The sequence below is a fragment of the Haliotis rufescens genome, unplaced genomic scaffold (assembly GCF_023055435.1).
Source record: "Haliotis rufescens isolate VD_foot unplaced genomic scaffold, xgHalRufe1.0.p SCAF_4, whole genome shotgun sequence".
NCBI lineage: Eukaryota > Metazoa > Mollusca > Gastropoda > Lepetellida > Haliotidae > Haliotis > Haliotis rufescens.
Window position 1 is genome coordinate 61,721,425 of NW_025964112.1, and position 26,709 is coordinate 61,748,133.

At 41.8% G+C, this 26,709-nt stretch overlaps 1 protein-coding gene across 2 annotated transcripts in view; it reads left to right on the forward strand.

The window, feature by feature from the left end:
* The window catches only part of LOC124116089, a 73,003-nt gene that overhangs the window by 12,122 nt on the left and 34,172 nt on the right, over positions 1–26,709 (forward strand). For both annotated transcript variants that reach the window (XM_048382104.1, XM_048382105.1), the window contains 20 exons: positions 780–903; positions 2,696–2,799; positions 3,844–3,965; positions 6,395–6,525; positions 9,361–9,464; positions 10,971–11,120; positions 11,739–11,863; positions 12,949–13,083; positions 14,111–14,329; positions 15,193–15,282; positions 15,953–16,033; positions 17,977–18,100; positions 18,521–18,624; positions 19,507–19,615; positions 20,705–20,822; positions 21,691–21,836; positions 22,357–22,477; positions 23,193–23,338; positions 24,052–24,221; positions 25,901–26,076. In XM_048382104.1, the coding sequence (XP_048238061.1) occupies positions 780–903; positions 2,696–2,799; positions 3,844–3,965; positions 6,395–6,525; positions 9,361–9,464; positions 10,971–11,120; positions 11,739–11,863; positions 12,949–13,083; positions 14,111–14,329; positions 15,193–15,282; positions 15,953–16,033; positions 17,977–18,100; positions 18,521–18,624; positions 19,507–19,615; positions 20,705–20,822; positions 21,691–21,836; positions 22,357–22,477; positions 23,193–23,338; positions 24,052–24,221; positions 25,901–26,076 (2,599 nt within the window). The remainder of the gene's footprint in view (positions 1–779; positions 904–2,695; positions 2,800–3,843; positions 3,966–6,394; positions 6,526–9,360; positions 9,465–10,970; positions 11,121–11,738; positions 11,864–12,948; positions 13,084–14,110; positions 14,330–15,192; positions 15,283–15,952; positions 16,034–17,976; positions 18,101–18,520; positions 18,625–19,506; positions 19,616–20,704; positions 20,823–21,690; positions 21,837–22,356; positions 22,478–23,192; positions 23,339–24,051; positions 24,222–25,900; positions 26,077–26,709) is intronic.

Consider the following 26,709-nt stretch of genomic DNA (forward strand, 5'->3'; position numbering starts at 1 on the left):
GTTTTATGTAACAGCTTTTCGGAAACTGTGTGCGAACAAAATGCTGCCCAATATCTGAACGTCAGAAATAATATCAAATAGATTTGTATGCATATGTATAACGTTACACATTCGTAAGGAAAAATAACTTGCCATAAATAAAGAAAAGCGATTTTCCTCTTAGACACCAGCGTTCATTTTCAAACCAGATTTATTTCGCTTGTTTATATTTGTGACAAAGACAAGTTGTTAGTTGATGCTGAAATGTACGCGTAATTCAGGGATGTATGTATCGCGGCTGTGTGTGAAAGACTGTGACGTCAGATGGTAAGTGCATGAGGAGTGACGTAATACATTGTGCACCTCGGCATGCATGCAGTTATCATATACACGGCGGAACAAGCCGATTAAACTCTGAATGTTTTACAAATTGCAGCGCCATCTGGCATTCTTTATTGTCAACGTCCTTTCGTGCTCACTGGCGTTCTCTATTGTAAACGTTCTTTCGTGCTCACTGCCTTCTTTCGAACACATTGTTCTTTCTTTTCTTATGACGTCTTTTCATAACATTTGACTATTAATATCAATACTTTCGACCTTTATTTCAACTTTGTATTTGTTTAACCAGCGCCTGTTTATTTGTATTTTGACCCTTTATTAGTAACATTTAGTTCTTTATTCTTAATATTTGACCTTTATTGTGTACTTTTGTCCTTTTTTTCAACTTTGTATTTTTTTACCGAATGGCCGCCCATAATTATCTGTATTTCTGACTGGCAACCTTGAACTGTGACCTTCAGCACAAGACCAGATAACCCAGGGAAGCTGTGGTGGGATGCCCGGATCATGTTTCCCCGCTCTCAAGTCATCACTGACGCTCAAGGGCATAAAACTTGCACTTGTCAGCAAGCATCCATGCCTCAAGTAAGCTTCACAATATCTTTTGATGCTGTATTTATTTATTTTTATATATTTATTTATTTATAAATAACAATAAAGATAAATATTTTTATGTTTCATTTTTTCTTGGACCGCTCGTTCTTAGGGGCGGCGGGGCCGTGAAACAAAAAATTAAAAAATTATGGAGTTATTATATTTGGGATCAAATGTGCTCACAATGAATCTATAAAGATTTATAAGGTAGAATATGTTCATCCAAAACTAGTTTCCACAGGAGATATCGCTTGGATGAGATCAAACAATCTCTCCCATGAGGACCGCCTCCGTGGTCTAGTGGTAGAGAGTCCGCCCAGAGAGCGGAAGGTCCGGGGTTCGATCCCCGGCTGCGTCATACCAAAAGACGTTAAAAGATGGTACTTGTTGTTACCCTGTCTGGCACTCGGCATTAAGGGGCTAAAAAAAGGACTGGTCGGCTCGGAGTCAGTATACTGTGTCTGAGTGGGGTATTCATGTTAAACTGCGGCATGGTATCTCAGTGAGCTAGCACTATAAATCGGCATCATTCCGGACTAGTACAAGCAGCCACACACACACACACACACACGTGCATGCACGTCGCTTTATAAGTGCAATAATCTTGGACGCGACGTTAAACCCAATTTCACCTCACCTCACCTCTCCCATGAGACATAGCTGCATTGAAATTGTATTCCATTGTGACCTCATTACAAATCTCTCTTGTTAGCAGTATGTTTTACACTAAGACACTGCTTACTACTGTTTACAAACTGGAACAGATCAAAGAATGATCAGTAGAATCTCACCCATGTGTCTTTTGATATCAAACATATCAACACTCGTCAATAAAAGTTCAGAAACTCTTCAGCAGGCCTCAGAGTATAAACGTTTATCGACTCGTGTAGATATATGTTATATCAAAAGACAGTTGGGTGAGATTCTGTATACATCTATTGATTTATGAATCAAATAAATCTGGTGCCTATGACTTATCAACTCCTGACATCCCTCTAAAATGCTGGTATACATGTTTTTTCAAGAGAGGAACCAATCCGGAAGAAAACACATTTTCACTATGTGTATTTGGTGATTAATATGTCTTGTTATCATTTCCCTATCATGCCATTATAGACATCTGCATCATACATTTAGGTCAACACGCTGGAGGGTGCAATTTGTATGATATGTCCCATGACACAATTCTGCCTTATTTACATATGTAACATCTGAAGATATTGATCTATAAGCATATATAAATAACTAAATGTTCATAAATGCCCAGCAGTCCAAGGAGGAATAGTCTGTGGTGTTTGGGAGCTAATATTTACGGTATTTGACGTAATAAGCGCCCCGCTGTAATAAGCGCCCACGGCGGTATTTGCTAATATATTGGCAAGTGAACAATCCCAATTAGCACCTCTTCCGATTGATCAATGTACACAAGACTTATTTATTCGTGAATAATACGTACTTGTGTGTTATATGTTCCCTTAATTATGGGCAATTAAATTCTAGAAAAATATATCTGTCGTACATAAACATTTCGGGCTGTCAGCATAAACCACGAAATTTATCTTTCAACTCTGTTTTTTTCACCAAAATAATATTCTAATAAGAGCCCCCTATTTCTAATTTTGAGAGCGCCCGGGGCGTTTATTACGTCGAATACGGTAATTACATTTAATCCCATATTGGTTGTTCTCCCAAAAAATAACCTACCAGTGTTTTCAAACCTGAAAAATCTGTACATTTCGATACGTTTTGGCCATGGAATTGATTTATGGAATATTTTGTTCAGTGGTGTGTGTCGGAACGAGGCTAGCTGTGTCGCTGTGTCGGAGTTGGGCTTCAAGTGTATCTGCCAGAACGGATATGTGGGACCGCTCTGCGATCAGCTGCAGTGTAAGTTATGATATTTCATTAAGGAGTCTTGGTGTTCAAATAAAACATAGAAGGGTGTCATAGGTTATATATTTATTTTGTTTGTTGCCTAAATCCGCAATGAGCAATATTCCAGCTATATGACGGTGGGCTGTAAATAATCGAATCCGGAGCAGACCACAGATTGATATTATAATCAACTATCCATGCCATTGGAGTATGATGACACGCTACATCCAAGTAACTGAGTCTGACCACCCAATCCACAATCTAGAATCCCCGTGTGGAGCAGGCAGTGAGGAAACACTGATTGGGTTGTTGGTGGAACAGGTACTTCTAGAAGGCACCTCAGGAACATACTTGTATGCCTGTGTACCGATACCCGACGAACGTTCCATGCAAATGGGTACCTCCAATTCCCAAATAAATACCTCCATACCTCCTCTCATGTGTTAGGTTATGCAAATCACCCACTGTACACAATGAGAGGACTCAATAAAAGTACAGATTTACCTTGGAATTAATAAATTGCAAGTGATTCCATGTCATTTGATTGGCTAACATAGCAATTATTTGTGCATTTATGCTTCCATAAACCAGTATTCCAGTTACAACAGGGCGTGTCTGATATGTTTACCAACTTTGGTGAAACCCATGAGCTGATGGGTATGGTGCTGACTTGTCTGTCGTACAGACCCTGAAACAAATATGTCCAATACAGCCTGTGCAAGTCTATAATAATTGGCAATACCGGGTAATGAAAATCTGAAAATGAAGAAAGTCTCTGGGCTCCTTTTTTTTATGTTTTATAACTCAAATTTAACAGCTGTTATTTTTTGTTTAAAAAATAGTTCATTTCAGAGACTAGATGTTAGTCTAGGTGCAGACAAGTGTAGACACTTAATCATGGCGAACTCATGATCATACGTTTCGAATTGAGGTGCCTAAGATGACTGGGCCATCCGTCCCCATCGTAGGTTTAGGACAGCTCAAATAAATACTATTAATGGCTTTACCATGCATTGAGCTGGATGATACTTTGCTGCAAATTGTCCTTTTGTCCAGCCTTCATCAATGTGGACGGGTCGGACTGCCCCGCGGCCATGCAGCCAGAGCAGTGTTCCTGTTCTTCCACGTGTTCCGGGGCCCGCTTCGAGGCCGACAGCTGCACCACATCATCCGGGAAGGTGAGACTGACAATGTAGTCGGCCATGTTGTGAATTGTACGATCTGTGTTTTCCTGTAAGAAATCATGGTTCCACATTCTTCCAAGGTGTCTATTTTCCAAGATATCATTTGACAAAGGTCATTTTATTTGAATTCTCTATCTTGAGAGTGAGGTGAGCGAGGGTACCACTCATGTCAGAGTGGGTTTTAAGCTGCTTTGAATAGTCACACCATATGTGACCCACCAGGAGAATAGGGACCTTATGGGTGCTAGGATACAATTTTGCTGTGACGACATAAAGACGTTCGACGTCAACTTACTTCAGTGAAGACTGCCATGTGTGATGTCATGTATCTCTGTAATAAATATGAATTGAAGCTTTTGAATTATATTTTTGGGTTATAAAGATACTGTAGTTTTAAAATATAATGAAAAGTCAAAATGTGATTTTTCACCCATAAAGTCTCTTATCTCACATCTTCCCGAGGCAAGGGTGTTAACTGACTGTAAAAGTGCAGTTTCAACCCTTGCCAAATTAGGCTGGTTACATGGAGTTACATTTTGGCTGGACTAACAAGTCTATGCATAGTCCAATCAAAATCGCGCACCGAAATCGAAATCCGGTTCATAAACTGTAGTGCAGATTTCGGTTGATTGCAGGATTTGCAAAGCATGTGCACCGTCAACTCGTTGTCAGCAGATATTTTCCAAATCTTTTCATGTTTTTAATCAAGGTGCTCACTTGATTTGATGCACTTCGCGATGCAAGACCTGATTTATCACAATATAGATCTTGATTATCGATCAGATCGTCTTGACTGGGCGCCGCTATTTAGTTTGAGCCCAGTAATTCAAGCCTAGTTCGGCAAGGGTGGAAACTGGACTTTTAAAGTCAGTTAACTCTCTTGCCTTGGGAAGATGTAGTTTGCTGTGCAGAATGCGTCACACACACATGCCAGAAACCTAGAAATGAATCCCTAATCTGGTTTCTGAGTTTGTCAGCACCACACCCACGGATCTGAACCCATTAACAGGTTATCCTGGGGTGAGTAAGGGGAGTAGCTCTGCACAGGGAAACTGCAAGTTATGTAACTGTATTCAGTGGGAAGCAACCTGCTCTTATAAACACACCTGGTGCTGGTGTCGACAGGCGTTTACTGTCAGATCAAAACTTGGGTTTTGATTCTTCACATTGGTACATGGGAAGTCCATTCTTGGTGTCATTCTCCTGCCTGTGGTGTAAGGTAGCAAAGTGGTCAACAGCGAAGATCTGCATCACTTTGGGCTTACCTCCCATGTTAATCTGACATACAGCGGCATTAAACCCAGTTCACTCAGTCACTGTGTCAAGGTAGACCTGCACCGGTCATGCTACTAACCACAACGATCCACATGTCAACCTATGTCAGTCTCCAATTTTATTCACTTCATGACTTGGGTAGTGTGCTCTCCCTTTTTCCAAAATCCTTGATCCATGTGTGCCCATCAGCCCCCTAGCTTATCTTGCAATTCTGATGATGGTTTGGTCCAGATAATTTCAAAATCTATTTTGAGGGGTTATCTCCCATGAAAAACTTTCTAAGAGACTGATTCAATCTCATTAAAAAATCAGATCTTAGCTCTCGCTACCGCTAAACAAAGATCTGAGAACAACCCATTATGGCTCACATCAAACCGACCTTGCACAAACTTAGACCAACCAATGTAATGACTGACAAGAGGTCCACATTAGCCAATCAGAAGGCAGCTTTCTCGTGCTTTACGGCACCAATTTCAAATTGGCGATTACGCTCCGAAACATATTTTGACAAATTCTTGATTAAAAATTTGAAACCTGAACAAAAGAAAATTCTGGAATGGCTAGGAGGTGGTCTAGATTGTATAGATTCAGTCGTTAAGCCCATAACTATCGTTCGGAATACCCTGTGTTAAAGTTTTCGAAGTTGCATGATTAGAAATCACATTCCGACTGTCATTTTCATGATCTGGTAAGCAACACTCTGATTGGTGGGATGAAAGGTCGTTCTGATGTGACCCCTAATGGGATGTCCTTAGATCCTTGTTCAGCAGTAGCTAGAGCTAAGATCTGATTTTAATGAGATAGAGACTGACTTTATGAAGCCTATGACTCAAGGGAGCCCTGGAGCTTGTTTGCTGCATGCCACAACATGTATCCGCAGTTGGACATTGGGTTCACCTGTTACAATCAGCAAAATGGAAAATGACATGGCGTGGTCAGAGGAGGATTGTTCAATACAGTGTTTGGAAAGATCATGAAAACTATGGACATACCTTTCGTAAAGTGATTTTGTGTCCAGCATGTTAACATTTGAAACCCCTGGCTTATGGGATCTGCTGCAGATGAAATTCCTGGTCAATGTAAATACTAATCTGAAAAACACCTAATGTTTTCTCCTGACTAATTCCTTTGATCATGGTGTATTCCAGCCACAAGTTACATGTCGCTATGGTGACCCTGGCTTCGTGTTGCTGTACAATCAGGCACCAACCGGCACCTCCAAACAGACAGCAATATGTCCTGTGGGCTCCGACATTGTGGGCTGTTCTGTCTGGGACAAGTGAGTGTCAGCGCACACACACACACGCATGTACACATAGACACACACACACACACAAGTATGTACACATAGACACACACACATGTACACATGGACACACATGCACGAATGTACAGATAGACACACATGCATGTAAAAATGGACACACACACACGCATGTACACATAGACACACACACATATACACATGGACACACATGCACACGCATGTACAGATAGACACACATGCATGTAAACATGGACACACACACACGCATGTACACATAGACACACACACATGTACACATAGACACACAAACACACGCATGTACAGATAGACACACACACATGGACACATAGACACACACATGTACAGATAGACACACATGCATGTAAACATGGACACACACACATGTACACACACACACACGCATGTACAGATAGACACACATGCATGTAAACATGGAAACACACACACACATGTACACATAGACACACACACATGGACACATAGACACACACACATGGACACACAAACACACACATGTACAGATAGATACACATGTATGTAAACATGGACACACACACACACACGCATGTACAGATAGACACACATGCATGTAAACATGGACACACACACACACACGCATGTACACATAGACACACACACATGGACACATAGACACACACACATGGACACACAAACACACACATGTACAGATAGACACACACACATGGACACATAGACACACACACATGGACACACAAACACACACATGTACACATAGACACACACACATGGACACATAGACACACACACATGGACACACAAACACACACATGTACAGATAGATACACACACATGTACACATAGACACACACACATGGACACACAAACACACACATGTACACATAGACACATACACATGTACACATAGACACACACACATGGACACACAAACACACACATGTACAGATAGATACACATGTATGTAAACATGGACACACACACACACACGCATGTACAGATAGACACACATGCATGTAAACATGGACACACACACACACACGCATGTACAGATAGACACACATGCATGTAAACATGGACACACACACACACACGCATGTACAGATAGACACACATGCATGTAAACATGGACACACACACACACACGCATGTACAGATAGACACACATGCATGTAAACATGGACACACACACACACACGCATGTACAGATAGACACACATGTATGTAAACATGGACATACACACACACGCATGTACAGATAGACACACATGCATGTAAACATGGACACACACACACACACGCATGTACACATAGACACACACACATGTACACATAGATACACATGCATGTAAACATGGACACACACACACACACGCATGTACAGATAGACACACATGCATGTAAACATGGACACACACACACACACGCATGTACACATAGACACACACACATGTACACATAGACACACATGCATGTACACATAGACACACACGCATGTACACATAGACACACATGCATGTAAACATAGACACACATGTACACATAGACACACACGCATGTACAGATAGATACACATGCATGTAAACATGGACACACACACACTTGCATGTACACATAGACACACATGCATGTACACATGGACACACACACACATGCATGTACAGATAGACACACACATGTACACATAGACACACATGCATGTACAGATAGACACACACCCATGTACAGGTAGACACACATGCATGTACACATAGACACACATGCATGTACAGATAGACACACACACATGTACACATGGACACACAAACACACGCATGTACAGATAGACACACATGCATGGACACATAGACACACATGCATGTACAGATAGACACACACACATGTACACATGGACACACAAACACACGCATGTACAGATAGACACACATGCATGTAAACATGGACATACATACACACATGTACACATAGACACACACGCATGTACAGATAGACACACATGTATGTAAACATGGACACACGCATGTACAGATAGACACACATGTATGTAAACATGGACACACACACACACGCATGTACAGATAGACACACATGCATGTAAACATGGACACACACACACACACACACACGCATGTACACATAGACACACACACATGTACACATAGATACACATGCATGTAAACATGGACACACACACACACACACACATGTACAGATAGACACACATGCATGTAAACATGGACACACACACACACACGCATGTACACATAGACACACACACATGTACACATAGATACACATGCATGTAAACATGGACACACACACACACACGCATGTACACAGACAGAAGATCTGGGTTGAAAGTCGTGAGTCAGCTACCCATGCTGTTGTAAGCAGTGACTTACAGGATCGGTTGGTCAGGTTCGCTGATCTAATGGATGAATGTCATCCATCCAATTGCGTAGATCGATGCTCATAATGTCAATTACTGAATTACCTCGATTATTTACAGACCGCTGTCATATAGCCAGAATATTCCCGATTGCAGCATAGAAAACAAACAAACAAAGTGGCTCTCAGCTGTGACACTGCTTTGTTACCATGGTTACAGTGACTTTTTGCTCTAATGGTGCCAATGGTACTTACAGATTCTAGAGGCATTTTCGTTATCGGACATATTCCATTGCATTCAAAACTGATGTTTCAAGACAACATTTGTTGTGAGGTTGAAATCTATGAATACTATACTCAGCTATACTCAGTATAACTTTCACAATAGTACTGAGATGTACCACTGTAACATTTGATAACAATGTTTGTTTCCTGTCTCAGCAACCACCACAATCATGGACAAGGTGCTGGAACAATGGACGTTGCCAACAGGAAGTGCTCAATCTCTGGTTGCGGCTCTTGTACAGTGCAAGCACGATGTAAACGTCAGTAACAAATTTGACTGTTCACTTCATATTGATGAAGATGATGATGTTGATGATATTGTTAGCAAAAAGATTGTGGTTACACATTTTTCAAAAAGTATCAATGCATATAACATTAAACTTGGTATATACCTTTTGGTTTTGTATGGGATCCTACTTTGGAAAGGTGACTGCTTCCATGGTCTAGTAGTAGAGAGTCTGCCCGGAGATCAGAAGATCTGGGGTTCGATTCCGGCCGCGTCATACAAAAATATGTTAAAAGATGGTACTTGTTGTTTCCCTGCCTGGCATTTGGCATTAAGGAGCTAAAACAAGAACTGTGTCTCTGATCCCCGAATGTGTTTCTCTGATCCCTGATTGTGTGTCTCTGATCCCTGATTGTGTGTCTCTGATCTCCAATTGTGTTTCTCTGATCCCTGATTGTGTCTCTGATCCCTGATTGTGTGTCTCTGATCCCTGATTGTGTGTCTCTGATCCCTGATTGTGTGTCTCTGATCCCTGATTGTGTGTCTCTGATCCCCGAATGTGTGTCTCTGATCCCTGATTGTGTGTCTCTGATCCCTGATTGTGTGTCTCTGATCCCCGAATGTGTGTCTCTGATCCCTGATTGTGTGTCTCTGATCCCTGATTGTGTGTCTCTGATCTCCAATTGTGTTTCTCTGATCCCTGATTGTGTCTCTGATCCCTGATTGTGTGTCTCTGATCCCTGATTGTGTGTCTCTGATCCCTGATTGTGTGTCTCTGATCCCTGATTGTGTGTCTCTGATCCCCGAATGTGTGTCTCTGATCCCTGATTGTGTGTCTCTGATCCCTGATTGTGTGTCTCTGATCCCTGATTGTGTGTCTCTGATCCCTGATTGTGTGTCTCTGATCCCTGATTGTGTTTCTCTGATCCCCGAATGTGTGTCTCTGATCCCTGATTGTGTGTCTCTGATCCCCGAATGTGTGTCTCTGATCCCCGAATGTGTGTCTCTGATCCCTGATTGTGTCTCTGATCCCTGATTGTGTGTCTCTGATCCCTGATTGTGTGTCTCTGATCCCTGATTGTGTCTCTGATCCCTGATTGTGTGTCTCTGATCCCTGATTGTGTTTCTCTGATCCCTGATTGTGTGTCTCTGATCCCTGATTGTGTGTCTCTGGTCCCTGATTGTGTGTCTCTGATCCCTGATTGTGTGTCTCTGGTCCCTGATTGTGTGTCTCTGATCCCTGATTGTGTGTCTCTGACCCCTGATTGTGTGTCTCTGGTCCCTGATTGTGTGTCTCTGATCCCTGATTGTGTGTCTCTGATCCCTGATTGTGTGTCTCTGGTCCCTGATTGTGTTTCTCTGATCCCTGATTGTGTCTCTGTACCCTGACAGTTTGGAACGTTGTTAACCCAATCAACCAATGATGGCATGGTTTGACAGGTGCAGGCTTGATTATTTACAGGCAAGCATTATATGATTGTTTACTCAGTTGTTGTAAACAACATCCCTCTTTCTAACAAGAGGATTTTTGTCCCTCCAGAGTACATGTGTGGGTGTTTGAATGGCGGCACATGTAGCAGGGTGACTGGGACGTGTACCTGTCCGGCAGCCTACTTCGGGGACCACTGTGAACTGTTCGACTACTGCAGCTACTACGAGGACCACAACAACAGAACTGCATGCGGAGCAGGTAACCGAGTAGTCACTCACAGGACACCAACTGTCAGCCATTGCAGAAAAAGGAAAAAGATACTGATGTTATTGTGTTATTGAAACGGCTGAAATTTGCACCATATAACAGTTATTGAGTTATTGAGAAACCGCTGGAATATGCACCATAAAACAGTTATTGAGTTATTGAAAAACCACTGGAATATGCACTGTAAAAAAGTTATTGAGTTATTGAGAAACGGCTGGAATATGCACCATAAAACAGTTATTGAGTTATTGAGAAACCGCTGGAATATGCACCATAAAACAGTTATTGAGTTATTGAGAAACCGCTGGAATATGCACCATAAAACAGTTATTGAGATATTGGAGGAGTGATACCAACCATGTTTTAGCTGTCAGCCATTGCAGGGAAATTAAGATCACATATGATGACATTAAGTTATTGAAAAATGGATGGAACATGTCTTAAAGCACCATAAAACAGTTACTGGGTTTTTGTCGCCTGCAAGATCCTAGTTCAATTCCCCACCTGGGTACAATGTGTGAAGCTAGTTCTTCTTGTACCAGACCTTGAAATAGCAGGAGCAAATCTAAAAGCAGCATTAAACAGTTATTAAAATCTTGTTACCTGCAGGAACCTGCCTGGCAGTGCCAGAGCACTCAGTCCACACCTATGGTGGCGACAACGCTGGAGACCACTGTCTGTTCCCCTTCACCTACACAGGGCTCACTTTCAGCTCTTGTATAGAAAGCAACCAGGTGAGTGGACTGACACAGGGCACCCTTGTATCAACAGCAACCAGGTAAGTAGACCTACACAGGGCACCCTTGTATCAACAGCAACCAGGTAAGTAGACCTACACAGGGCACCCTTGTATCAACAGCAACCAGGTAAGTAGACCTACACAGGGCACCCTTGTATCAACAGCAACCAGGTAAGTAGACCTACACAGGGCACCCTTGTATCAACAGCAACCAGGTAAGTAGACCTACACAGGGCACCCTTGTATCAACAGCAACCAGGTAAGTAGACCTACACAGGGCACCCTTGTATCAACAGCAACCAGGTAAGTAGACCTACACAGGGCACCCTTGTATCAACAGCAACCAGGTAAGTTGACCTACACAGGGCTCACTTGTATCAAAAGCATCCAGGTAATCAGCGACAGCATCCAGGTGAGTAGATTCCTGTAAAAGCTCCCTTGTCGGCAGCCCACACCATCACTGTGCCACCACTATATCACCATGCTGTGCTGTGGTTCACTGCTGGAAGCACTCATGTCTCCAAACACAACTGCAACTGTCTACTAAGTCAAGAAAGTACCTTGATTCAACACCATGCATTGTACGATACCAGTGACACAGCTGCCTGAAGCTTGATGCTAGGGCCACTCCATTCTTAAACAATTGTGATTAGCCATGATCTTGATGCTAGTCATTGAGAGATGACTTTTTAATCCTACATGTTTCAACTACTCGTGGTCAATTCAATGACTGATTCAACTGTGGATACTGGCTCTGAACTTAGTGTTGATGCTTAATGATCTGAATCCATCCCTCAATGCTATATGTCTCATGTATCTTCTGTTGTTATGGGGGCAGTGGGGTAGCCTAGTGGTTAAAGTGTTTGCTCATCATGCCCCGGGTTCGATTCCCGACATGGGTACAATGTGTGAAGCCAATTGCTGGTGTCCCTCACCGTGATATTGCTGGAATATTGCTAAGCTGTGTATAACCATACTCACCCACTCTCACTCACTCACCCACCAATTCACTCACTCACTCACTCACTCACTCACTCACTCACTCACTCACTCACTCACTCTGTTTTTATGCTTTGGTAGGTTGGACCCCCCTTTGCATGTGGAGCTAAGTTTGACGGAAACAATGACTTTATTGATCTGGGACAATGGAACCCTGGAACGGTGTACACAATTGCAGCATGGCTGTACCCAACAATTTCAGACTCACGGAGGAGGGTAAGTGTCCTCTCGTAACTAATTGTAATAAGTGGGCAATTGTTTATATACTGCTATAATGTATAAATGAATGTCTTAAACACAGACAACTGTCTGTGGTGAAAACTTTTTATTTCAAGATTTGTTTAGAAACTCCAATCATGTCTGTCAACTTTCTTTCATAATTTGTTTCTTTACATACTAGAAAATACATAAAAAGGTTTGCCTAACAGTCCATCATGTTTGACGTCAGATTACAGTGTCATGTGAACTTTATTATCATGTCTGTAGCAAAACAGAAGAGCATAATGCTTTCAGCTCCATTTCCTAAAACACTTTTTTACATTTCTTTATGTCTAGACACTTTTTCAGGAATTATGTCGACATCTTGGGATTTCTAGCAAACTTTTTTCTTTCAATTTGAGACGGAGTTCATAATGTGCTATTCCAACTATCAATCATTATTGTACATGATTGAGGCTAGAGGTGTACAATATGGCAATACAGTGCTGTATCAGGATACGAGGCCCATGATAAAACACATAAATTTACAATCCATGTATCGCAATACATACAATATCCCATCTTTGATCTCACTAATAACAAATGATTCAGGGTTATCATTCACCTGCAAAAAGAAAGAATATCAACTTGTGAAATGAACGTACTATATCGGGATACGAATCGTATCGCACCAAGAGTATCAGGATATGTATCGTATCGCAACCTCTACATATTGTTACACCTCTAATTAACCAGCAAACAATGTCAGGCTCGATTTCTTTCTTTATTACCTTTATGTGATATTGAGTTTTCTTATTGGCCTTTTCTGTTTTATTTATGTAGTCTTTCTATTTGGCCTTTTTCAGGGGCAGAAAAAAATGATTTGGGGGTTTTGGTTAACCTTTGTAAAATGATGAGGAAATCTTTGCAACTGAAATGGCACATTTCTGGAATAATCTGTGAGTTTTCTCATCAAATAACTGTAATCCCTAACACTCACATCTACTGAAGTTGATCTGGTTCAATCATGTATTTTTGTTGACAGACTATTGTTGGTGGTGTGGCTGGTTGTCGAGACTTTGGTCTAGCAATGCAGGGAGGCAAATTCAATAGCTACTACTATCCTACTACAGGGAGACACTGCACTTCCTCTCTGTTTGCACCAACTCCCTACACCAAGGGGAAATGGTATCTCCTGGCTGTTGCCAATAATGGAACCAACACATTTTTCTACCTGAACGGCAAGCAGGTCAACACAGCCAAGGTGAGGGCATGTTTTCATTTCTCTCAGCACCTATGGACATTCTAGAGCAGGATGGCTTCCCAGTGCATCATGCTCCTGGTCTGGACGTTTATGAAAGACAAGGTTATAAATTAGCCAAGAGGATACCATCTTCATGAGGCAAGGGAGTTAAATGACTGTAAAAGTCCAGTTTCCACCCTTGTTGGACTAGGCTGGAATTTCCTGGCTCAATAGTAGCCACCAGTGGTTATTACGAATTATGTCCCTTCTATGTCCCTCCTCTTGACCAATCAGATTCCATCTCTCATATCACTTGCATTTGCTTCAAACAAAATAGTGGCGCCCAGTCAAGACGATCTGATTGCTTATCAAGACCTATGTTGTAATAAAAAGAGTCTTACTTCACGAACTAAACCTTGATTAAAAACATTAAAAGTTTAGGAAAATATCTTTTGACGCTAATTTGGCAGTGCACATGCAATTGACCAAAATCTGCACTGCAGTTTACGAACCAGATGTCGACTTTGTTACTCGATTTTGATTGGACTATGCATAGACTCATTAGTCCAGCCAAATTATAACTCCATAATTCATGCCTTTTTTTTAAAGGGTGGAAACTGGACTTTTAAAGTCAGTTAACTCCCTTGACTCAGGAAGATGACAGGATACTGGTGTTTTGACATCTGCTATAAAAGTATGATGTGTTTTCAATGTGGGACTGGGTTACCTGCAGATTTAACTGAGCTAAATTCAATTTGGAACACACATTGTGAGATTTCAAATGTTGTATTTGGTTTGGCTAAATCTACAGGTAACCTAGCTCCACATTGAAAACATCAAGCTATCAAACTATTTCATATTTCATCAGATTTTGTTGTTGTCAGAATCGTCCATATTCACTTCCAACAACATCAGGCTTCCGGATCGGGAGCTCTCAATGCTGTAAGGGGGAGAACTTCCAGGGAATGATCAAGGCAAGTATTGAAGCATGAGGGGATGCTGGTTTTACAGTGTAGAGCTGGGGTACCTATAGATTTAACTTCATGTGATTGCATTTGGCACACAACACTAGTACAATCCTGTCATAGGACAAATAATTGTTTGTTTGTTGAACTCATCAATATTCCAGCTATGTGACTGCACCCTGTAAATGATGATGATGATGATGATGATGATGATAGGCCATTTATATTGTGCATATTTCCACACCACACAGGGACATGCTCAAAATGCTATTATTACCCCGGTCACTCGATCAGTGTGCACTCAACACACTCTCAGCTCCCTGGGGAGTATACAACCCAAGCTGCTTGTTAGGTGCTAGAAGGTTAACAACCACATTGCCATCTCATCCTACCAGACATACCTGTGATTGATTGATAATATTATGAACATCAATTCACTCAGGTGGTATTGTGACATGCATTCACCAGTCCTGACCATCCATCCATTATATTGCCATGGAATGAACACAGAAAAAAATAAATAATCACAAAAACTAATAAATGTATTTGTAATTCTTGAGCATCATAAATATAGGGAATAGCAATATAGGTTCTACACCTACTTACACGTTGCTGTAATAATAATGTATTATATTTGATGAGTGAAAATGTAATTTATGAGTGAAATTATTTGTTTAAGTCGGTGAAGGTCTGGAAACGAAGCCTAGGTATAGATGAGATCACTCAAAGCATGAGTGTGGTCGGCAGTGTCAACTCAACAGTAAGTATTCAGCTGGATTAGATCAGTCAGAAATACGCAGGGGCTGGGTCAAGGTCAAATGGATTAGTCAGAAATACACGGGGGCTGGGTCAAGGTCAAATGGATTAGTCAGAAATACACGGGGGCTGGGTCAAGGTCAAATGGACTTGTCAGAAATACACAGGGGGCTTGGTCAAGGTCAAATGGATTAGTCAGAAATACGCAGGGGCTGGGTCAAGGTCAAATGGATTAGTCAGAAATACACGGAGGCTGGGTCAAGGTCAAATGGACTTGTCAGATATACACGGGGGCTGGGTCAAGGTCAAATAGACCTGTCAGGAATAATTAGGGCTTGTCAAATGTTCACATCAAATCTATTTCAAAACACTAACATGAAATTTAGACCATAGTCATTTTCTTTGTTGACATTTCATTTTGACAAACATCATGGCACAAAAAGCTGATGATGAAATTGGACAATCAAAAAGCTTAATCACTTTTAGTCGGTCTTGTAAGAAATATAAACTGATAGAGTTGGAATTTAAAAACAATTTTAGTACTTTCTGTGTAAGGATAAGAAATATGGATGAACAACTTCTTTATTACAATATTGAGAGACATTTCGGTGTAGTTTCTAACACCGTTATCAAGTGATACTTGATGAGGGGCGGTCGGGTTGCCTAGTGGTGAAAACGTTTACTCGTCACGCCGAAGACCCGGGTTCGATTCCCGACATGGGTACAATGTGTGAGGACGATTTCTGGTGTCCCTCGCCATGATATTGCTGGAATATTGCTAAAAACGGCGTAAAACCATACTCACTCACTCACTCACTCATTCACTGCTTGATAATGGTGTTAGAACCTACACAGAAACGTCACTCCTAATTGTAATAACGAAGTTCTTAGTACTCCAACTTCTAAATGCCTCTCAATGAAGTACTTTCTATGTAAACCTGATCAAGTTAGATACTGAGCAAGCTTGGTCCTGGATGGTGAAGGTGATATGATGAAACTGGACTGTTTACTTGTTACTCTGTGCAGTAGAGGATACTGATGGGCTGTGTGTGGCTAGCTACAGATTGTAGGGCTGGGACGGGTAACACGGGTACCCAGGTGGGGTGGGTACTGAGTAGGACCCGGGTACCCACATGACTACCCGGACCCGTGGTTAGTCACGGGATATATTGTTCAATGACAAAAAGTATCTATGGTTACACTACAAGTCACTAATGTTCGCATTTCTTTCTGACTATGTACCATTAAAACTTAATTAACTTCAGTGTATGAATGACCAGATTATTTTATCACGTGTCTAAATAAGTTTTGCCAGGGCTATGCTAAAAATGTTCCCAATAGGACATTTTGAGACATCTCCTGAGACCTACAGTGGGTACCCGGGTAGGATCAGGCAATAGTTGGGTGGGTACCCAGGTAGTGAATTTGGACTCCTCCCAGCCCTAACAGATTGAATGTGACATCATTGGCATCAGTGCCAGCTGAGTGTGTAGTCCTCAGTAAGTGAGTGGGTTGGGTTTAATGCCGCTTTTAATAGTATTCCAGTTATATCACAGTGTGTCAGCTTAATGTGGGAGGAAAGCCAGAAGTGATGCAGGTCTTAGACGTTTAATTGCCACCTTGTTGAAACCCACATGCATGGGTATGGTGCTGACAAACCTAGAAACATAATCGTGGTGAACCATTCGAACCCACATGTACTGGTATTTAGAGGATAAATTGACATGAAAACCGCAGTACATTTAATATGTTTTAAAAATGTTTTAGTTTATCTTCAGGGGGTAGACACCAATTTGAAATCCACTCATCCACTTTTGGAATTACATGGTGTAATTAGAAATGTCAAGTACCACTGATTCCTTTACTGTATTCCCAGTCTTAGACCAGTGGACTGATGTCATTTTTTCACCGTGTGTGCCTGGTAAATGAAGTGGTTTGTGTTGTCAGATTGAGGCGAGATATAATGGTCTGGTGGCACACTATGAGCTGGGGCAGGGCATCAAGGTGCCGTGTAATGGTATCGACCACGGGGGCGACGACTGGACTGTCGCCCAAAATGACATTCTGTTTGGTATGTGATAAACAGATGTTATTACATATATAGTATGGTATAAACACAGGATATTACATGTCAGCAATGACATTATGCAAGCAATGTTATAAACAGATATGATTACATTTGTGTCTGTCATACTGGTTTTATATAATAATTATCAGAATTGTTGTTTAGGTCTTTGTAGAGGTATATTTTTCTTTTTCTAGTACAGTAAATCAATCGGGGCAAATAAATATATATTTGAACTATTTCTATTCTTTGTGGCTTTGACTCCATGATTGAATATGTAAACTACAAGTACAAACTTGTTGCCTCATGTATTTTAAATCAATGCGTACATGGAGGTATTTATCTTCCATGAGACAATTAGATCCTCTCTATGGTACGAGCATGATGTTTCACGTTGTCTTACATTTCACATGTTGACCCCTCCAGGTTCCCACTGCAATGTAAGTCAGTTCTTCATCCCAAAGGGAGTGACAGTCTTCATCAAGAAATATGATGGGACTTCAGGGGGCATCTTTGAAGTGTACTCTGAAGTAAGTAGCTATACTTTTACTTTGGGTCGAGCTCAGGGACTGCTGGTCATTTGTTATGGGGGAAGGGGATGTGTGGATGAAGTGTGTTGTTGTCGATAACAAGGGATTGAGAGGGGTGGGGAGGAATGACAGCAAAAGAGGGGGTCATGAAATTGTATCCCAACTAAGATAGGGGGGGAGGAGCATGAAAAAATATTTTTTTGTGTACAAAAAAGTTATACATTTAAATATTTTTTTGGGACTGGTAATTTATTTGAGGGAAGGCAGGGACATGAAACAATGGTACATGTATTTGAGGGTACAAAAAAACTGTATGTACTCTGTTGTAAGTAGTATATTTATTCATGTACTTAGCATCAAACTATTTGACATATTTTTTATTGACTTTTGAGATAAAATAAACATCATATCCTTGATGATGATTTTTTTTTTCTCAGAGTTTCATATCATTAAATAATAATCACTATGTGAGTTGTGTGGTTGGTGGTGATTGGCTATGTGAGTGGTATGGGTGGTGGTGATTGGCTATGTGAGTGGTGTGGTTGGTGGTGATTGGCTATGTGAGTGGTATGGGTGGTGGTGATTGGCTATGTGAGTGGTGTGGTTGGTGGTGATTGGCTATGTGAGTGGTATGGGTGGTGGTGATTGGCTCTCTGATTGGTATGGGTGGTGGTGATTGGATCTCTGATTGGTATGGGTGGTGGTGATTGGCTCTCTGATTGGTATGGGTGGTGGTGATTGGCTCTCTGATTGGTATGGGTGGTGGTGATTGGCTATGTGAGTGGTATGGGTGGTTGTGATTGGCTATGTGATTGGTATGGGTGGTGGTGATTGGATATGTGAGTGGTGTGGTGGTGATCATAGATGCTTGTGTGTACACAGAGTATACAGATTGACGGCTACCTGAATGGGATGGGTGCTGGTTACCGTGGTGCAGCAGGGGGTGACGCCTACCCAAATCAAGATGGCATGCAAGGAGAATCTATAAATGGTAGGTATATACTAGCTGCAGCTCCAGCTCCTAGAGCATGGGGTATTTATAGAAGCTGATCCTACAACTTGATCATTGAATCACTACCTTATCTTAGATATTTCCCTGTATCACAATGTGGGGGCACGCCTGGCACAGTCGTCTAAGGCACCGCAATTGGCCGTGCAGAGTTGCATCCCTTGGGCATGCCAGGAACCTCTGATTGTGGGTTTGAATCCAAGTTTGCCCCGATTATGTTTCTAGGTTTGTCAGCACCATACTCGTGCTCGTGGGTTTCACCAAAGTGGTAAGCGTCTGAGACCTGCATCACTTCTGGCTTTCCTCCCACAAAAAGCTGACATGCCGCATTAAACCCAACCCAACCCTTTCAGCATCCCATGCTTGTCATAAGAGGCGACTAACGGGATCGGGTGATTGGTCACAACTATGTCTTACTCCCCTGTGCCATTACATTAAAATGTCAAATTTCGCTTCTGAAATTGATGATTGATTTTGTTTGTTCATGATTGAAATCTAAACCAGTTGATGTTTTGAGGTTTGGGCATGTTTTAAAGAGCCCCATATATTGAAGGAATACTCCAATCCAAAACTAACTAACACATCATATTTTTCATATTTATTTCAATATATTTCAATATATTAATTCTAACTTAGGAGGAAAAAGTCACGAAATACTTCAGTCATCTTATGGAGGTGACCTTGTTTCGGTCTCGCTAGGCAACAAGAGCATGAAATCGTGAGATTATGACGTCAACGCCACGCCACCGAAAGGACCAAATCTGGACAATGGCATTTGCCACTGGGTCTTAGCTGATACAATGTGATACAAAAGTCCCGCTATGCTTGTTTACATACAGATGTGGAAGTTGTCTTAATGTTACAATTTGGGATGCACAAAGTTGCACAAAATATTAGCAAATGATTCATGTAGGGCATGGAGTCATTCCATAGATGGCATCCAGAGAAATTGCTGACTGGGTTGGTCATGTGGACAAGACGTCAAAGTTTGGATCAGAAAGCCCCTGGTTTGATTCCTATCACAGGACAATTTTATGGCCACTGCTTGATGACAGTTGATTGTTGTGACAGGAGTCGGCAAGAGGGGCACAGGAGCCAACAAGGGAGGTGGTGGAGGTGGCAGTGGCGGCCATATTGACTCCCAGGGGTATGGTCGACCCGGCGCCGGAGGAGGGTATGGCACCGCAGGGTAAGTCATGTCCATGGGGTTCATCAATCAATAATTTTGGTCAGTGGAACGAACTTCTACCAGGAAGGCTTCAGATTTTCCAATAATAACTGCTCTGTTGGCAATCCCAGGATAGACCAGTCCCATGTGATTGTTATAAGAGCTGACAGAATTGGGGATTGGATGGTCAGTGTGTATTGTGGGTTGATTGTGTTTTATCTTAACCTCACAACTTGGGCTGTTGCTGATGACATTAGCAATTGCTTTGCCAAACTGTCCTTAATATTGATTTTTTTTTTAAAATTTAAATTTGATCTCACTTCTTGCATGTTTTGTGGTAATTATGATCATTATACAGAATACTTCATAATTCTACAACACAACGAAATATTTGCTTTCAATGATAGATAGTCCTCCTATTAAGTTGATAATTGATATACAGTTGTACCCATTGACTCAAACTCCTGCAGATCAGAGAAATAGTTTGACTTATCTGAGGTTCAACACATCCGACTTGACCTTATTGTCATATGACCTAGCCATCAGCCAATAGAAAGCATGCATGTTACGTCAGTAACATTTATATAATAACAAGAAACAAGCTTGTCATACCTAAATTGATACAAATTACAACTTCTGTTATAAATTTGTGTTTTTTTAATCAAATCGAATTATCAGGGTAACTTACTTTGTACCACTAGTACTATAACTTGAGTTTGAGACTACTGAGAGTTTGACAAATATGGGTTAATATGGGGATAAACAGGATAAGATTTTGCCAGTCAGGAGTTCGACACCACCTGGGATTCGACACATTGATTGTAATACCTCTATGGAAAGTGGAAATAACGAGTGCTGTACAGGTGTGTGTTTGTGTGTCTACCTGTAGGATGAGCTCAGTGAAGAGATCTAATAGGGGCAATGGCTGGAGTTCTGGTGGTGCGGTGTACGGAGACAATGCAGTGTCAACAGTATACATGGGGTCTGGAGGAGGAAGTGGCGGCAATGCCAAGGATCTCAGTCACACACCTCCAGGTGAGACTTACCTGTGCTCAGTCACACACCTCCAGGTGAGACTTACCTGTACTCACACACCTCCAGATGAGACTTACCTGTACTCAGTCACACACCTCCAGGTGAGTCTTACCTGTACTCACACACCCCCAGGTGAGTCTTACCTGTACTTAGAGATATTTGCACTATGTGACTTTTATGAACTCGGTTATTTCTAACGTTATGGGTAATAAACTTGAGTACTCATCAGAGCCCGACTGACCAGGCCCCCATTCCACAAAGCAATCTCAGCACTACAACTATCGTAAGCCTATGTTAATGTACGGGAGTTAGGATGGTCATAGCGCTAAGATCAGGTTGTGGAACATGGCCCAGAACCTTTGCGATAGGTCACAATTGCTAACATGTTTGCAAGCAGGCTGGACCAGTGGGTACGTAATGTCATACATTGTGGTGAAAGAGTTCACCCTAAAAAGAATGTTCAATAGTTGATTCTTGGGACAGTTCGCAGCAACTGACAGACTCCTGTTTTGTCCACCAGGTGGCCATGGAGGGAATGGTGGAGCGGCCATAGTGCTGTATTCAACTGGCAACATCCAAGTGACTGGGTCCATCTCAGTGGCCGGGGAGGCTGGACAGGGGGACAGTTTCACTCAATCAGGGTCAGTAACAGTTATTTACCATCTTCCTGAGGCAAGTGAGTTCACTGACTATAAAAGTCCACTTTCCACCCTTGCCGAACTACGCTGGTATTATGGAGTTACATTTTGGCTGGACTAACAAGTCTATGCATAGTCCAATCAAAATCGCGCACTGAAATCGAAATCCGGTTCGTAAAGTGTCTTGCAGATTTCTGTCGACTGCAGGATTTGCAAAGCATGTCCACCGCTAACTCGTTGTCAACAGATATTTTCTAAATCTTTTCATGCTTTTAATCAAGGCGCTCACGTGAATTGATGCACTTCGCGATGTAAGACTCGTTTTATCACAATATATATCTTGATTATCAATCAGATCGTCTTGACTGGGCGCCACCATTTTGTTTGAAGCAAATGCAAGTGATACGAGAGGTTGAATCTGATTGGTCAATAGGAGAGGCATGGAAAGGACATAACTCGTAATAGCCACTGGTGGCGCTACGATCGAGCCCAGGAATTCCAGCCAAGTTCGGCAAGGGTGGAAACTGGACTTTTAAAGTCAGTGAATTCTCTTGCCTCGGGAAGATGGTTATTTACAGACCGCCGTCATATGGCTGGAAAATTGCTGAGTGCGGGATTAACTACAAACAAACACCAGTGTATACGTTTTCATCTCCATAAATGCATTATATTGATGTCAATTCCTAAGTACCCAAACAACAGATAATGTCTGCTGCAGTTGTAAGGGATGCCCCGCATCGTGTAAAGCCTCCAACCCAAGTCACTGCATTGGCAGCAGCACAAGTGCCTGCTGGGACATGTCTGGTCCAGGAGGCGGCGGCAGTGGCGGTAGCATGTACATGACAGGAAATGTTGTCGATGTCGGTACGTGATTTTTATTCTCAACCAACCAGTAATGGTTTAACATCTAAAATGTGATATAGGCCTGTGGTCTCTATGTACCTTAGTTGACAGAAGCATACAGGCCATGGAGATATTTACAAAGTTTATGACTGCACTTATAAACCTCTAGTGAAGTCAGTCGGGTTAAATATCATAAACAGGGATGTTGCAATGTCCCCGGGATTTTATGGGATAATCCAGACTTATTTGCTGTATAATGTGTTATAATATCCTGGGTATTTTATTAGTACAACTTCCGTTCAGAATGTTTTCTTTATATTCCCGAGGAACGAACACGCAACCTTCGTATATGTAGCCCAGTGAGTGTACCACTAGGCTACAGAGGCGCTGATAAGCTTTTTAGAATGTCGGATGTGCATTATCCTACATATAACTCAAGTCCTTATGTGACAGATGTTTGTTGTGTTCTGCAGTCTTGGTGAGGTTTAGTATCATCATCAGTGATGCAAACAAAGATATGGGAGCATGAGGCCCCAGGTCAAGATGAGTGCTGCAGCACCACAAAACCCACAATGTGTCACTTAATCCCAAAAAGAATGAATTGTACATTAAGTTTATTGCTTCTATCTAACTGTGTAGCCCCCTAACAATCTGGGACAGAGTTTGTAAGCAAAGTCTTCAGCTCTCTCTTTAAGACCAAATGTTTGTTCCCTTACTAAACATGTGTGTTGTAGGTCACAACCGTCTGTGGGGCAATGGGGGGCAGGGGGGATACGGTGGCGTGGGGGGATGCGGTGGAGATGGAGGAGTCGGCAGAATCCAGATCAACGCAGTCATCTTTAAAGGCCATGTCTCCTCAGCCTATGGGCACATCAACACCAACAATGCAACCAAGCAGTATATAGTAAGTTTATTTGTTTACTTGGAAGTTCAAGTGTGCATAGCTATGACTTAAGACTTCAGCAATTTCCTGAAGGTTTGTAGGGCGTTGGTCCTGCCCCACACTGAAGCACATGTGGCACATCTTGTTTCTCCAGGGGCAAGTGACTTTGTTCAATCTCATTAAAATCAGATCTTAGTTCTCGCTACCGCTAAACAAAGATCTGAGGATATCCCATTCTTGGTCACGTCAGACCGACCTTGCGTGAACTTTGACCGACCAATGGATTGACCAATCAGAAGGGAGCTTTCTCGTGCTTTACAGCACTAATTTCAAATTGGCGACTACGCTTCGAAACATATTTTGACAAATTCTCGATTAAAAATTTGAAACCTGAACAAAAGAACATTCTGGAATGGCTAATATATGGACTAGATTATATGGATTCAGTCGTTAAACCCGTAACTATCGTTCGGAATACCCCTTGTTAAAGTTTTTCAGGTTGCGTGATTAGAAATCACATTCTCACTGTCACTTTCATAATCTGGTAAGCGACGCTCTGATTAGTCGGATGAAAGGTCGATCTGACGTGACCCCTAATGGAATGTCTTCAGATCTTTGTTTAGCGGTAGCGAGAAGAACTAAGGTTGGTTTAATGAGATTGGACTTGGTTCCAAATATGCCTCTGTTTTCCCAACAGAGGATGGGTACCCGGTAGGATGAGATGGTTATGTGAATGTTAACCTTCTAGTGCAAGACATGCATCTTAGGTTGTATACAGGGAGCTGAGAATGAATAATGGAGTGCGCACTGATCCATTGACCAGGGTAATGATAATGCAGTGCTTTGAGCAGGCATTGGGTATGGAGTTGTGTGCCTTACACAAAGACTTGTAAATAGGTTTGTTGTACTGACATTGTCTTCTGCTACATAGAGGATTTGTTCTTCAGACTGATTGCAGTGGAAGGGACCAGACTTAAAACCTTTAGGTATTCATAGGTTGACTAGTATTATCTATAATCCCGAAGAGTTATTAGTTATTATAAATGTACAAGTGGTATGAGTCTATGATGCTGATTGGAATAAAAGTTCGCTATTTGGTTTTCAATCCTTAACACAATCAATAAGTCAACATCATTATAATAGATTTAGTAACATTGTTAAATACAAAAAGTTATTTTATAATGACCATTGACCATTGACCATTGACTGAAACTCACATGTGACTTGCTTAAAATCTAAACACTGGCACGAACCTTCAGGTCTGAACGTGACTTTCTTAAAATCTATACACCAGCATGACCCTTCAGGTCTGAACGTGACTTTCTTAAAATCTACACACCAGCACGAACCTTCAGGTCTGAACGTGACTTTCTTAAAATCTAAACACAAGCATGACCCTTCAGGTTTGAACGTCTGTTTCTTAAGATCTACACACCAGCATGAACCCTAAGGTCTGACACTCCTCTTTGTACCATAACTAAGACTGTCATCTATGGCCGTCTCTCTTGCAGCTGCTTCTGAGTGGGACAGTCTCCCACTTGAACTTGTTGAACAATGTGTTCGCTAAAACATCAAGTACAATTTGAATAGCACAGTAAACATTTCTGTATCTATTTGGCAGGTTGCTTGATAGAAAGTGGTCAGTATGGAGGAAGATTTTATTGCAGTTGTGACAAGTTTTTGTCAATCTGTTATTTTAGGATTACAGCATTACAGGACAGAAAATGATTGACCCGACAACCACCGTGATCGGAAATGAGATTTACCGGGGCTGCTTCCTGGATAGCACAACAAGCCGTCACTTTGTCTACCGTGTATCTCTGTCTCAACAGCAGACAGCACAGGTCACACCTGACTTCTGTATGGCGATGTGCAGGTGGGTGAGTGAGTGAGTAGGGGAGGGAGGGCCTCACCTCATCCTGAGAGCACTGATCACTCCCTGATCTTCTGAGGGAGTGAGTGAGTCCTCCTTTCATGCAATGTACTCATAATCTGACTATTATGGAGATATGTATCCTGTCATTTAAGGATTGACTGTGCATTTTTTTCGGTTCATTGAGGTATGAATTGAAAAACCGATGTGCAAACTGTATGAATCCTCATAGCGGATTTTCACAAAAGTTTGCACATCAGTTTTTCGATTCATACCTCAATGAACCCCCCAAAATGCACAGTCAATGCTTTTAATTAAATATGTCGGGGAGAAGGCGGCTGTTTCAAATGGCATGGTCAGTTACCGCCAGATTCAAACATTAGTTTCCTGAGAACGGGAAGACACAGTTGGAAAAATGCTAGTCAGAAATGAAACCCGAAGACATGAATTTAAAGTGGTGGAACCGAGGCGAGTGGGAAAAAAGAGGCGAGAGAGCCTGCATGTTTGCTGTTTCATTCCTTCTACCTTGGTCTCAAAGAGTTGTTTGGACAATGAATATGCATGAATTTTGCTTCATGGCCTGTGCATGACAATACACGTGAGCAGAAAGGGAATTCCCCCGACTGTAATAGTGGG